Source organism: Streptopelia decaocto (assembly GCF_964273445.1).
Source record: "Streptopelia decaocto genome assembly, chromosome: 7".
NCBI classification, from domain to species: Eukaryota; Metazoa; Chordata; class Aves; order Columbiformes; family Columbidae; genus Streptopelia; species Streptopelia decaocto.
Window position 1 is genome coordinate 51,509,674 of NC_138661.1, and position 12,826 is coordinate 51,522,499.

The following is a 12,826-nucleotide window of genomic DNA, read 5'->3' on the forward strand; positions in this document are numbered from 1 at the left end:
TTTCCTTCATAAATGTTAATTTCACAAATCATGTTTGACTTTTCATTTATGATTTAATTTGTGACAAGGGGCTTTGGTTGAGCAGATTCCTAATGCAACCATGAATCAAATCCTTTTTCCACAGTTTATTTAACACTGAAAATTAGTTTTAAAAAATACTACTAATAAAAAATCTGTTAGCATATGTGTGTAAGCCTAGCAGTCTTTTCCGTTTGTTTTGCTGGGTTTTTTTACCAAGATGGTTGGGGAGATGGAGATAGCTATGGACTCTTAAGACTTTCAGCTCTTTATCCAGCGTTTTGAGTTGTCTTATATAGTAGGACTGTGAACTACAGTTCTAGGTGCATAGGGGAAAACACAGCTGCACTGTTGCTCTCTGTATGTATGCTGATACACCACCTTGAGTATACATTGTGTTGGCTAAACTAGCAATATTACTCACGGTTGAATTATTTTGTATTTGTTCTATGATCACACTTAAGGCCTTCAAGCAAGATTAGGAGTCCACAGTAACAGGCAATTTCGAAATAGCTATAGACAATCTATGCCTCCCTCTCTCCCATCATATAATGTTAATAGACAAAACAGCCAAGAATTGGGGAGCATCCTTGTATTTTAAAGATCGATTTAAAGTAGCCTGGTATGGGCTAAGCCCAGAGTTGTTTAAGAATTTATATTGCTGGTTCATAATGGGGAATGATCAATGAGCTACCAGAATTTATGTGTGCACCAGTCATTTTGACTAACCAAGTTCAGACAGTCAGGAATTTTAAGGAAATATAAGTAAACTAAAGGAATGAGCAAGGCAGTAACAAAGCTGATAGCAAAGTTTTGGTGCGTTTTGTAATTCATATTGGATGGGAAACACTCCTTTGATCATATGTTTTCTGCATTGTAAATGAACTGAGTAATGGTCCTCTTTCCTCTGTGCTAAGTATAGAAAGGGTCTTTCCAGAATTGGCCCTTGTTAGTGTTTGTGTGGTAACTGGGGAGGAAGACAGAGCTCATACGCACTTAGCAGCACTACCACTGTGAATGGGCAGGAGGTTCTCATTAGCAGCCTTGTTGAGGATTAAATAAGAGGAAACATGCTAAGGCTAGTCTCCTTCATGAGTGAAGTGGTTGGCTCGGAGGTTTTCTAGGAAGCAATCTTATGCTTTATTCTTAAATCTCTGACTTGTACATTTACTGCATTTTATGCAGTAAATTCAGCTTTCCTTTTGATCTTAGAACAGCTCCTCTGTTGAAAGAGCTGTTAGCATGGCAACCTGAGTGCCATCACATTGTCCACAGGAGATGGACCTTCTCTTTCCAAAAGGGATAAAGCTGACTGATAGAGTTTTGCTGCAGAACTCCTGACAGAGGTAGTATTATCCATTTGATCTTATTTGTTTAGCTATTTAGTTTAAATTATCGGGGGACTGGTGGAGGCTGGAAACGAGATAAAAACATCCTAGGACTACTCCATGCCCTTTTCTTTCAGATGTTTATACAAGTATTTCTTGATGCCCTTTCCATCAATGTCTGTGTGTATATATCAAGAAATTTATTTTTATAGGTGCATATAGATATTTGTATATCTATACATAGATTTCTATCAATTAATTTTCAAATCTTCACACTTAAGATTTCAAATTTTGTGGGGACATTTATTTTAAATCTCTATGTTGTCCAACTTGATTAGCATTTTAAACAAGAATCTGTTTTGAGACAGCGAGTGGACGTCAGAATATTGTTCTCTGAAATGTGCGGTGCATTCATCAGCTCTTTTTCCGAGCGCAAGTCCCTTTCTCATCATTCAGCAGTATAGTGCTAACATTGGCCAAGTGCCCAAGCCTCATTGCAATGTACACAACACACCACCTCCTGATTTCGGAGGTGAAGGTGCTTCCCAATGAGCCAGATAACGAAATTAAAATGTCCTCCTACCTGTGCACAGCTCACATTTCTGGCTTATACAGGATCAACTGACAGCAGGAGTCGAAGACTAACAAGTCTGGTGGTGTCTGCAGAGGCATTCATGCTGCCAGCCCTCTCTTGCAGGGTTTTCCTGTAATTCTGTTTATTCTTTTGCAAACTAATTGTGAGGTGCCAGAAGATGCAAGAAAGAGGAAAAACGTTTCTGCGTGTTCCTCTGTTAATGGTAGCCCAGGAATTTCACATTCGGTCCATCTGCAGGGAAACCTGTCTAAAGGCAGAAGGAGGGTTCAGAAAGCTGGAGCGGCTCCAAGGGCTCAGTGCTGAAAATTATTTCATGGTAGCTATGCTTCTTGGTAGTCTGGTGGTGAGGTGTCAGATGCTGTGGATACAGGAAAAGAAAATAGAACAGGATTGAAAGACAAAATTATGTTCCACCTGAGCCTTGATTAGAATTAAGAGAAATATTCTTAATCAGCTACTTTGACCCCTTTTCTTCTTCTATTCACTAGTTGTAGTACTGTCATGAATTGCAAGCACATGTAGCCAAAGGAAAGCCTGTCAGCTGTAGGAGTGGCGCCAGCGCACGTGAGGTTTGGAGCCAGGGGTGGGCCTGGAGACCAGCAGCTGGGTAGAGGCCAGAGGAGGTGATGCTGCAGCCAGGACAGGTGTCCCTGCTCACAGGGGGGGTGCCAGCCTGGCACAAAGCAGGGCTTGCACAGAGCTGGTGGGGATGATTAATACTACACCCTGTGCAACACAGTCCTAATAAGCTCCACCCAAAAAGCCTGACTGTATCTTCTCCTCACTGCCTGACATGTGCACTTGCATACCATCCAAACCATTATTCTGGGCTTGAGAGAAAACAGGCCCATAGTGAAGCCGTGCTGCAACGTGAACAAAGGTCAAGGGCAGAAGTATCTCCAGAGCCGTGGTATATTTAGGTGTCTAATTTCTCTTTCAGGCTTTGGTAGGAAACATTGTATATGTCTGCGCCCTAGTTGTTAAAGGAGAGGCCACTTAGCTCTGAAGAGTAAAACCCCAACGTCTATGGTTGCTAGCAGAGTTGCAGCAGTGAGCTGATGGGTGTTGTCTTAGTTCTGCCTGTCCTGTGCTGAGGATCCCTCTAGCTGGATCCATTCCATATCATGTGCCCAAGTAGGATGGCTGCTGCAGTGCCTTGGCATGCATGACTACACACCGTGAAGGCACTGCTCAAAACACCTTTCATCCCCAATAAATCAAAGGTACAAAGCGCAGCAGCAGCATCTCCTACTACTTCTCTTTTCCCCAGAAGCTCCAACCTGTTGATGTCCAAACATAATGAGCAATCAAATACAATCTCCATTCAAACAAGCAGACTAGAGTTAAAATTGTCTTTTTGGGGAAAAAAAAAAATCTACTGCGTGCGCATTTTCTTGCAAGGGACGAAAAAATTAAAAACAAACAAACAGAAAAAATAGAGTTCCAGGCCTTTTGCCAAATTAGGGTTTAAAAATTCATGCCCACTACAAGAATTTATATAACTTCTGAATAATTTATAGGCTGCACCAATAACAAGGGGCTTAATATCTGATAGAGATTATTTAATCAATAGAAAATATTGCAGTGAAAAAGCCGTCGAAGAACTACAACATATCAATCTGGGCTGAGCAACTCTTCCCTGCTACACATATGTCTGTTCATATATATGTATGGAAGGACATTTTGCAAGTAGGGTGGTAGCATGGAAGATGAATTGCCAGGACTTTTTTCTGCTGGAAGCTTTTCTTCAGCAGTCTGCTGTTACAAACCCTTGCTGATTCACTAGACCTTTGAAATGGAATGATTTTTCCACCTCTTAGCTGAATTTGTTGAAAAGAGTGGTTAGTTTCTTGTGAATAATCTGCTGGGGATTGTGGGTTACTTTGAGATGGTTTGAGATTCATCAAAATCAGTGGCAGTGCCTTGCACATGCCATTTGTGAAGCGGCCATCTCCATTTGCATTTGATTCTGTGGCCAAACTTCAAGAGGCTTTAACAGATGTGGAGAGTAATAAACATAGGGACAGAAAAGAACTATAGACATATCTGCCTTTATAAAGGAGATTCCTACCTGTCTTGTATCCCTGACCTCGATAATTGTTTAGACACCTGCATCAGCTCCAAATTGTCTTGATCCATGCCACGTTCTCCAGTTTTAGAAATATGCCCATGATTTTCACGCAGTAATTGACTATTAAGTGATAAAATAGAGTAGCTGAGCTTCTCAGCAGGTGTGGTCATTCCATGAAATGTCTTACCCGTAGGTATCACAAAACAGTAAACTCCTGAGCAAAGAGGAAGCAAGCAGGAGCTCTCCTGACTTTTCTTGTCTTTGTGTGTATCTCTTTCTATATAACTGCATCCGTGCTTTGCATCTTGCTGCAGTGCACACCTGAAGTTGTGCATCCTAAAAGTCAGCCAGTGCCACGAGAATATCCAGTCTCACATCTGGTTTAGTAAAAGTCCCAGAACATCACCCAGTGGTGTGCAATGGTTCCCAGTGGTCCATTTCAGGCTTATGCAGAAGACCAACCTGCCTGGTTAAATTTAAGTGAGGTTGTACATCATATGTGTAAGTATCATACCATTTAATTAAAAATGGGTTATTAATTTGTTCCCTAACAGGCAGCTAATTGCATGCCCTGATGAACAAAACTTGCATTGCCTGACCCAAACAAGAAGCCATGTGAATTGGCTAGCATTCCTAGAGCACCATAGAATATATCTTGTTACTCTTATTTTTTTGCATTTATAATGCTTACGTGAAATACTTTGTGTTTCAGTATGAGCTTTCATCTAAAGATGTCTATCCATCTAATGCTTTTATAATAATAAATAAACTTGTATTGCTGCAGAGGACCTAATTTGTGTAGCTATGAATGTCTCATAAATTGTCTTCATCTATAAGGCTGAGAAAGCAAGAGCTGCATACCCACACTGGGATGTATAGTGATGTGCTGCTGCAGGGCAATCCCATCTGGCAAGAATTTTAGTATTTCACACTATTCTTGCTAATCACTTCAAGACAGTTTTTCATTCTTTACAGATCATAACTTGTGGTTTTGTTTCAGGGATTTTTTTGTTATCTTGCCATCTTGCCATAAATATCTGGTAATATATGGTCCTGGTGTTCTCTGTGCCAGTTAGTCTTTCTTTAACAGCATTTTTCCAGGCATTGCTCAGAGCCAGCCTGTTTGTTTTATTACAGTCCTGCCTTGGAGGTAGCACGTAGCTCCCTTGCCTCAGTGAGTTATTCCTCAAAGCTCCCTAGGGCTTGGGCAAAGGCACCTTTTAATAAGTTGTGGTGTAGTCTACCAGAAGGGAAGGAGAAATCATCACCAAAAGTGCCATTGTTACTGATTTAAGTGATGTCTTCATAGTATTGTAGCACAAAGGCAATCTGGTCATGGAGAAGATCTTGCTGTGCTGACACTGGCCAAGAATGGGACAAAAGCAGAGCCCATGCCCTCGTCAACTTACAATCCAAAGCACCGAGCAACACTGTAAGCCCTGTGATGGAAAAGTCCAAGCGATTGTCAAGCATCACAGCAAAGTACAGTCTTCAGGAAGGGGCTGAAGAAAAATGATGATGTATTAATAGCTGTCTCATTAACAATTATGCTCTTCCTTGTGTAGGTGTGTGTTGTGACAGGAGAGAATCCTTTGCTTGGATATTTAGCAAGGGGATGGTAGAACCTGGCTTTGGAGGCTGGTCAGAGGTAGAAGTTAACCTCAAAGGCCAAGGAAGAGATCCTAGATTGGTTACAGAATGGGCTACAAGGTATCTAGAAGTGAAGACATCTAATTTGTGTTAGATACAGTATTAAAAAAAAAGGAGACAATGGAGGCATGGAGGGAGTGGTCAAAATGGAAAGCTAAGAAAATGTTGTTGTAATGATGATATGATATCTATTTTGAATCACCAGCAGTGAGACAAAAATGTATTTATCGAAGTGAAAAAGACGATGTTGAATTAATTTAGATACAAGATACCTAGCTAAAATTAGACATGAAATTTTAGCCATGTGGGTGGATAGGAAAACCATTATCATAGAGGTATAATAAAGAAATCATGTAAAAGATACCAGTCACAACCAAGTTATAGGACCTGAAGAAAGCTGGAGCCAAAGGTAATACCTGCACTACAAGCCTGAATTGTAGTCAAAAAAACAGTGTTGTCCCTAGGGGTAGAGAAAGGAAGAAGTGGAATGGGGTGGTAAGACTAAGAGTTCTGTTTTAGCCTTATTGTGTTTGAGCTGATGACAGGACAACCAAAGATGTTAGAAATGAAAATCAACATCTTAGTTTATTCAGGAGCAAAGGAAGAAAACAGTACTGATTTCTATCTGTCTATATTTTTTGTGCGTTTGGGGGCAAAAGTCACAGCTGTGATTTTTTAAACTTATGGTAGTGGTATCATAAATTCTCATAGCCTTGTCAGGTAGTTAGCCTCTTGGATATAATAAAAAATATTATTATTATTATAGACAAAATTGGTTTTGATCATTAAATATTTAGAGATCATTCCCAGAGGAAAGTGGACCATCATCTCTGTTTATAGTAGTCCTACTGACATGCAGGATTTGGAAAAAAACAAAGTTACTTGAAGGATGCAGGAATGATGTGAAACTGATGGGCTGTCTTATCTTCTGATCCCCAGAATACAGGCAAGTTGGGGTACTAAGGAGGACAGGCACAGTGGGGTTTTTTTGTTACATTTCCAGTCTAAGCTATAGAACAAGCCACAGTCAACCATGGGGATGCTGCTGTGAATTAGGGAGCTCTGGAGTCTGTGCTGGTTCCTAGGATAAGCAGAATCTGAGGGGCACAAAGGTAGTGTAAGACCATACTTTTCCACATTCATCTTGGCTACTCCATCTCTTTCATGTGCAGAAGTCATCCCTCCTTTGCTATATTGTTTAGTTTTCATTATTACTTCTTTACTATTTTGGTTCCTGAAAGAGTAAATAAAATGAACCAAAAAGAAAGAAAAGAGTCTAGGATTATTCTAAGCTTACTTTTATAAGCTGTATGCATGTCTCTGATATGACACGTAGTGGTTCATTTGAGGTTAGGAACTTATTAGCTTGATTGAGGAGGTGGTGATAGTGGGATGCAGATAGAAAAATGGCAAAAGGAATAGATAAAATGCTGCTGCATGCAATCTCTCTGATTCTCTCCAGTAGACTAATTTATTCTTGTATTAAGCATTAAGCTTCTTTGTCTTTAAAGGTCAAAGTCATCTCTCCTTCAAGCTCTAAAACTTACCCAGAGATTTTTTGTTTTGTGTCTTGGTTTGTAGCAGGCATATGAGATATCATGCAAGATGTGGACATTAGTGTCTTTATGAAAGCAAGCTGTGGCCTGTGAAAACTTTTGCAGCCTCTTAAGAGTATATCTAGAGAGGAAAACAAGTAATCAAGAGTTTGTTTGTAACACCACGTGCACTTGGCTTCATATTGAGTGTCAGAAGCTGGATGTTTTCTTGCTTTTCCAGTGCCCTCGCAAGCAGAGAGGAAATTGGTGGTGGGGACAGCATGGACTGGAAGGCATAAGGGACCACAGGTGTTAATCCCAGGTCTGATACTGGGTCACTGTCACCCTGGGCAAGTCACTTTGCTTTGCAGTTCCCTATCAGTAAAGAACAGGAGGTTAATACTGGTAATGCTTCTCTTATGTGACATGAAAGGATTAGAAGAGCTAGTGCATGTCCAGAGCATCCAAGTTGTGAGAGTTAAGTGTTAAGAGTCTTTTTTCTTAATATAGTTCCTCTCTGTATTACTACAGGAGGCTGGTTCTTTCCTTTCCTTGAACCTCCTTGCACTAGCTATTACAGAGCAGGGTTTCCTACATTTTTACAGTGGGAAGACTGATGCTGTCAATCTTACGTAGACAGGAGTTTTTTAAAAAAGCTTAATTCACCAGTAAGTTACTTTTCATCTCCGAATGTAATAGGCTAGTTCTGGTTACTGTTCTGGGATTTTTAGAATTTGCTCACTTGCTTAGAACAAATGGGAAAAGTAGTACTATAGTGACATGAGAACCCGTCGTATCTGAGAAAGATAAAAGGGAAAGGGAAGTCAGGAAAATACTTTGTAGTGGTTTTCTCCCCTACAGGCTATGTGTTATTTACCTTCTCCTAGATCCTTCCAAGAGCTGGCACTGGCATACTTCCAATCCTATAGCACTTTGATAAAGTAAAGGATTTTAGACACTGGTGTGGACTCAGGAGATCTGGATTCTCTTCTGTGCCAGATTCAGGAAAGATGTAGGTTCTATATGCCTTATTTTCCAGCCTCTGGAATAATGTTCTTTCTTTCCTTTGCTTTTTCTTTTTGACTTTTCAGAGTACATATTCTCTTCTTTCATGGAGCCACTCAAACACACTCACACATACACAGATAGATACAGATACACGGTATTAAGTGAGGATTGTATAAGCCATACAGTGATAGAACCAGTGCAACACTTGGAAGTGTTTAAACCCCTCTTGTTGGCCTGTTTGGAAATAACACGTGTACTACTACTGCGGCATGTAATGCACCAGCAAAACTCTGGCTTGCACAGAGATGGAGGCAGGTTCTGAATTATGACCTTGTTTAATAAAAAAATCTCCTAGTTGGGGGCTATCCTAAAAAAACCCACATCATACTGGAGGGAATAGGGTTGGCGGGTGATCAGCTGCAAATCTGAACTCAGAAATCCTAGCTGAAATATAACCACACAGCACTTGTGGAATGATCCCTGCAGCATTTATTTCTTTACTTGACCACTGGGGAATGTGTTTGTCGTCCTTCTCACTCCGGTCACGTTGGGGGCTTGTCAGATCAGAGAGCATTGTCACTGTGTTTCTCTGTGTCCCTTGACTTGTCATAGGCACAAATCTTTTTCAAATGTTCTCCCCTGTTCATTTCCATTATTATATCTGGTGCTTCTAGGTGGCAAGCAAAAATGAATAACCTTGTAAATGCTCCCTGTCTTTCAATTTGTTTTATTTTTCATAAAATGTGTCAGTGCATTTTTGTTGAGTGTTTTTAATAAGATGAAGTTGATGAAAATAAATTGCTTTGCAGTTCCTGCTGTGGGTGACAGAAATGCTGGGTCTGTAATTTTCCAAAACTGTGCATTTGAAACGAGTGTGGAGGGTGTTCTGTATGCCTGTAACTGCAATCATCTTCATAAAATGCCTCCCAGGAAAAAAAAAAAAAATAGCAGTTATCAGTTTGAATTTTGGGGGCAAGATCCAGCTTCTGCTGGGCACAGTGTGAGAGGGAACTGTCAAGGAGAATTTTAGGATTGGTTCTGTGCCAGGCTTGGGTCTGCCATAATGGATAGTTAGGCAGATCTATCTCTGGTATGAGAGAGAGAATGAATTACATAGCAAACGCTCTTACCAGAGTGTCTGTTAGTAAAGGCTTGGACAGTGAGGATTGGGATTTGAAAATGTGGACACCGCAGTGCCCATGGGTACTGCATATCAGCTTTCTTCTGAGCAGTTTGATGTCTTGCTCAAAAAATGTAATGTGGATAAGCGGTAATCTTTGTGTTACGAAGGTGAAGTCAGTGGACAGCCTGGTAAGTGCTCATCTCTTCTTGGACAGAAAGTAACCCACATATTGCAAATGTGATTTTCAAGTGAAGGTTTTTCTCTTTTTTACTCATTTTAGTGAAAAAGAAAAGGTCAGTATTACCCTATTTCTTGTATCTGTTTCTATTTTTATAAGAATTGGAGAAAATACCACTTTAATTTCCTAAAGCAGGACTGTCAAACTCATTTTCACCAGGGGCCACATCATCCTCGCAGTTGCCTTCAAAGGACCAAATGTAATTTTAGGACTGTATAGATGTAGGAGTAGTTACATAGAATTTCATTGTTGTTATCCACTTTTTTGTGCTTTTGTACTACTTACTTAGCTGGCAAGACAATATTAACATCCATCTCTTGCTGTGTTCTCTGCTGCATTTCTGTAAGAAGGGAAAGGCTTTATCCTTGTGCTGACTGGGAGCAGACACGTGGAAGTCACACAGGAGCTGATGATGGACCTGGAGCTCAGGTCCCACTTTTGCAACTACAAGGCTAATGCCATTATTATTAAGCCAGTCTTACTTTCCTCAGAACAGCTTTACTCCTACTTTTCCATCTTTTTGAAACATTGAAAGCAGGAGTAATAAGCCCCCGGATTTGTAATAGTCTTCTTTCCATTTCAAATTTAGAAATTTCTTCCATGATTATGCTGCTTGAGGTACAGAAGAGACAGTATCCTGGATTAATTATTTTAATTGTCCACTCAAATTTGAAGAGTTGGATTAATACTGTTAATAAAACTAGCTTGCTTGTAAAGCCAAACATTAAGAGATAGGGATTGTGGCAGATACTGTTCAGCCTAGTCTGCTGGACTGTTGGGAGGAGGGGACAGGGAAGTACACTCAAAATTTGGAAAAATATCAGATTCTTGTTTGCAAGTTTTCTGGTGATATCTCTCAAACAAACTGCCAAATGTTTGAATGCCCTGTTCACCTTTGCATTGTTGCTTTACAGAAACCACCTTTCAGAGCACATGCCTTGCTGTGCAACCCTGAAACTCACTTCAGAGGAGGGAGGCAGTAAGAGAGGAGTACAGGTTTCTGCCTCTCTTCCAAGGTTTAAACCAGCTAACAGAACCAAAGAACAAAAGTGTTTTTTCAGTAAAAAGTAATAGTAATTTGTTGTTTATACTTGTCATTTCAGATTATGAATAAGTAACTTGACTGCATAATTTATTCATTCTATATTAAAATAATATATATTGGGCAAACAAACAAGGAGACAGTAGATCACAAAATCACAAAGGAGTTGGAAAAAGTCCATGGAGGTTTCACGCAATCCTCTTGCCAATAGAAGTCTATTGCTTAGTCCATTTTATATCTGGTTTATTTTAAAATGGTTCAGTTTACAGTGTTCCTGCCACTTCCCTGGGGAAACTATTTCATTCCCACTATTAGGCAACATTTCCAGAGATTTATACTAAGTTTTCCTCTGCTTGGCTGCCTGTATTAGTCCTACTTACAAGAACAAGACAGTCCATCCATGGCAAGTCCTGTCTTTCCAGAAGATTTCACGCTTCTCTCTATTACTGCCAGGAGCGCTATGTGAGGTTTCCTCTCTCACTCCAAGGTCCCTGTTGTGCTGCCTTCCATCACTCAGTCTCACATTTTCATGTGTGAGTTGTAAGGAGGGGCAGCTACTCCAGCAAATCACTGCTGTTCAGCAGCAAAAGCTGAAGCCCTTATATAAACTGCACATGTGTCATTCTTTTTATCTTTTTTTCATAATTTAAACTTTTTTTTTTTTTTAATTCCCTCTAGTTTGTTGACATCTGTCTGGTTTTCAGGTGTCCAAGGCAGAACAGTCTGTGAGTGCAGCTTTGCCACAGCTGTTTTAAGGGACCTCAGGCTTCCTAGTACACAGTCTCACTGCACAGAATTTATACCTGATTATTCTCTTCTTCCCCTCCTGGTCTTTTGAGTCATTTTTAGCTTCCAGATTATCTCTCACTATTACATTGAACACTGAATCCAACAGTGGTATGTCTGAAGTTTGCAGAACCCTTGTTAAAAATATTAAGCACTCCTGATTGTAAAATTCTGATTCTCTTCCCCTGTTCTTTTCAGAAGTGTCCTCCTTGACCACATGTAAATAGAGGTGTTTGTTTATAACTGAGTGTGTCAGGGAGTTGTTACAACAATGTGCTTACAAAATCCTGGCTTTGTTATTTTCTAGGTATTTGGTGCTAGAACATGTGTCAGGTGGGGAGCTCTTCGACTATCTTGTAAAAAAGGGAAGATTGACACCAAAAGAAGCCAGGAAGTTCTTCCGACAAATCATCTCTGCTTTAGACTTCTGCCATAGTCATTCAATATGGTGAGTACAGCCGTTTCCAACAGGAATTACTTGTTACATAAAGGCACAGAATAAAGGGATCTTATTTCCTGATACTTTTACTTACTATTAAGTAGCTGGTGGTGTAAAGCTCTAAAAGCATTGTGTAAAGTGCTGATGTGATTTTTAATTCTTGGCTGTCTGTGAGGCAGTGCACCATTCACAGATACAGACTCGTCATGGAGAAGAGTGTCCATTTCTCACTGGAGGAAAATTCATTCACAGGGAATGCTTTAACCAGGAAAACCAAAACCACCAAGGAAAAGCTGTTTAATTTCCATCGTTCTTGGGCCACTTGCTAATAACCGAGAATACAGTATATCAAAATAAGATCAGAAACTCAATATGACCCAGCAATTTGTGCTGGCAGCCCGGAAAGCCAACTGTATCCTGGGCTGCATTAAAAGAAGCATGGATGGCAGGTTGAGGGAGGTGTTTTGCCCCTTATACTTCACTTTCATGAGACCCAATCTCAAGTACTGTGTCCAACTCTGGAGCCTCCAGCATAAGAGGGACATGGAACTGTTGGAGCAAGTCCAGAGGGCTGGAAGACCTCTCCTATGCAGGCAGGCTGAAAGACTTGGGGTTGTTCAACCTGGAGAAGAGAAGGCTCCGGGGAAACATTATAGCAGCTGCCAGTTCCCTCAAGGGAACCTACAAGAAAGCTGGAGAGGGACTTTTTACAAGGGCATGTAGTGATGGGACAAGGCAAAGGGTAAATTGAAACTAGATATCAGGAAGAAATTCTTCACCATGAGGGTGGTGAGACACTGGAACAGGCTGCCTAGAGAAGTTGTGGATGCCACATCCCTGGAATTGTTCAAGACCAGGTGAGGTGGGGTTTTGAGCAACCTAGGCTAGTGGAAGGTGTCCCTGTTGGTGTCGGGGGGGTTGGAACTAGGTGATCTTTAAGGTCCCTTCCAACCCAAACCATTCTGTGATTCTGTGATTTTATGAAAATGAGTT

At 40.5% G+C, this 12,826-nt stretch overlaps 1 protein-coding gene across 1 annotated transcript in view; it reads left to right on the plus strand.

The window, feature by feature from the left end:
* The window catches only part of BRSK2 (BR serine/threonine kinase 2), a gene marked incomplete at both ends in the record, with an annotated part of 313,595 nt that overhangs the window by 210,016 nt on the left and 90,753 nt on the right, over window positions 1-12,826 (plus strand). Inside the window, one exon of the mRNA XM_082058533.1 lies at window positions 11,702-11,842. Coding sequence (XP_081914659.1) covers window positions 11,702-11,842 — 141 coding nt within the window. The remainder of the gene's footprint in view (window positions 1-11,701; window positions 11,843-12,826) is intronic.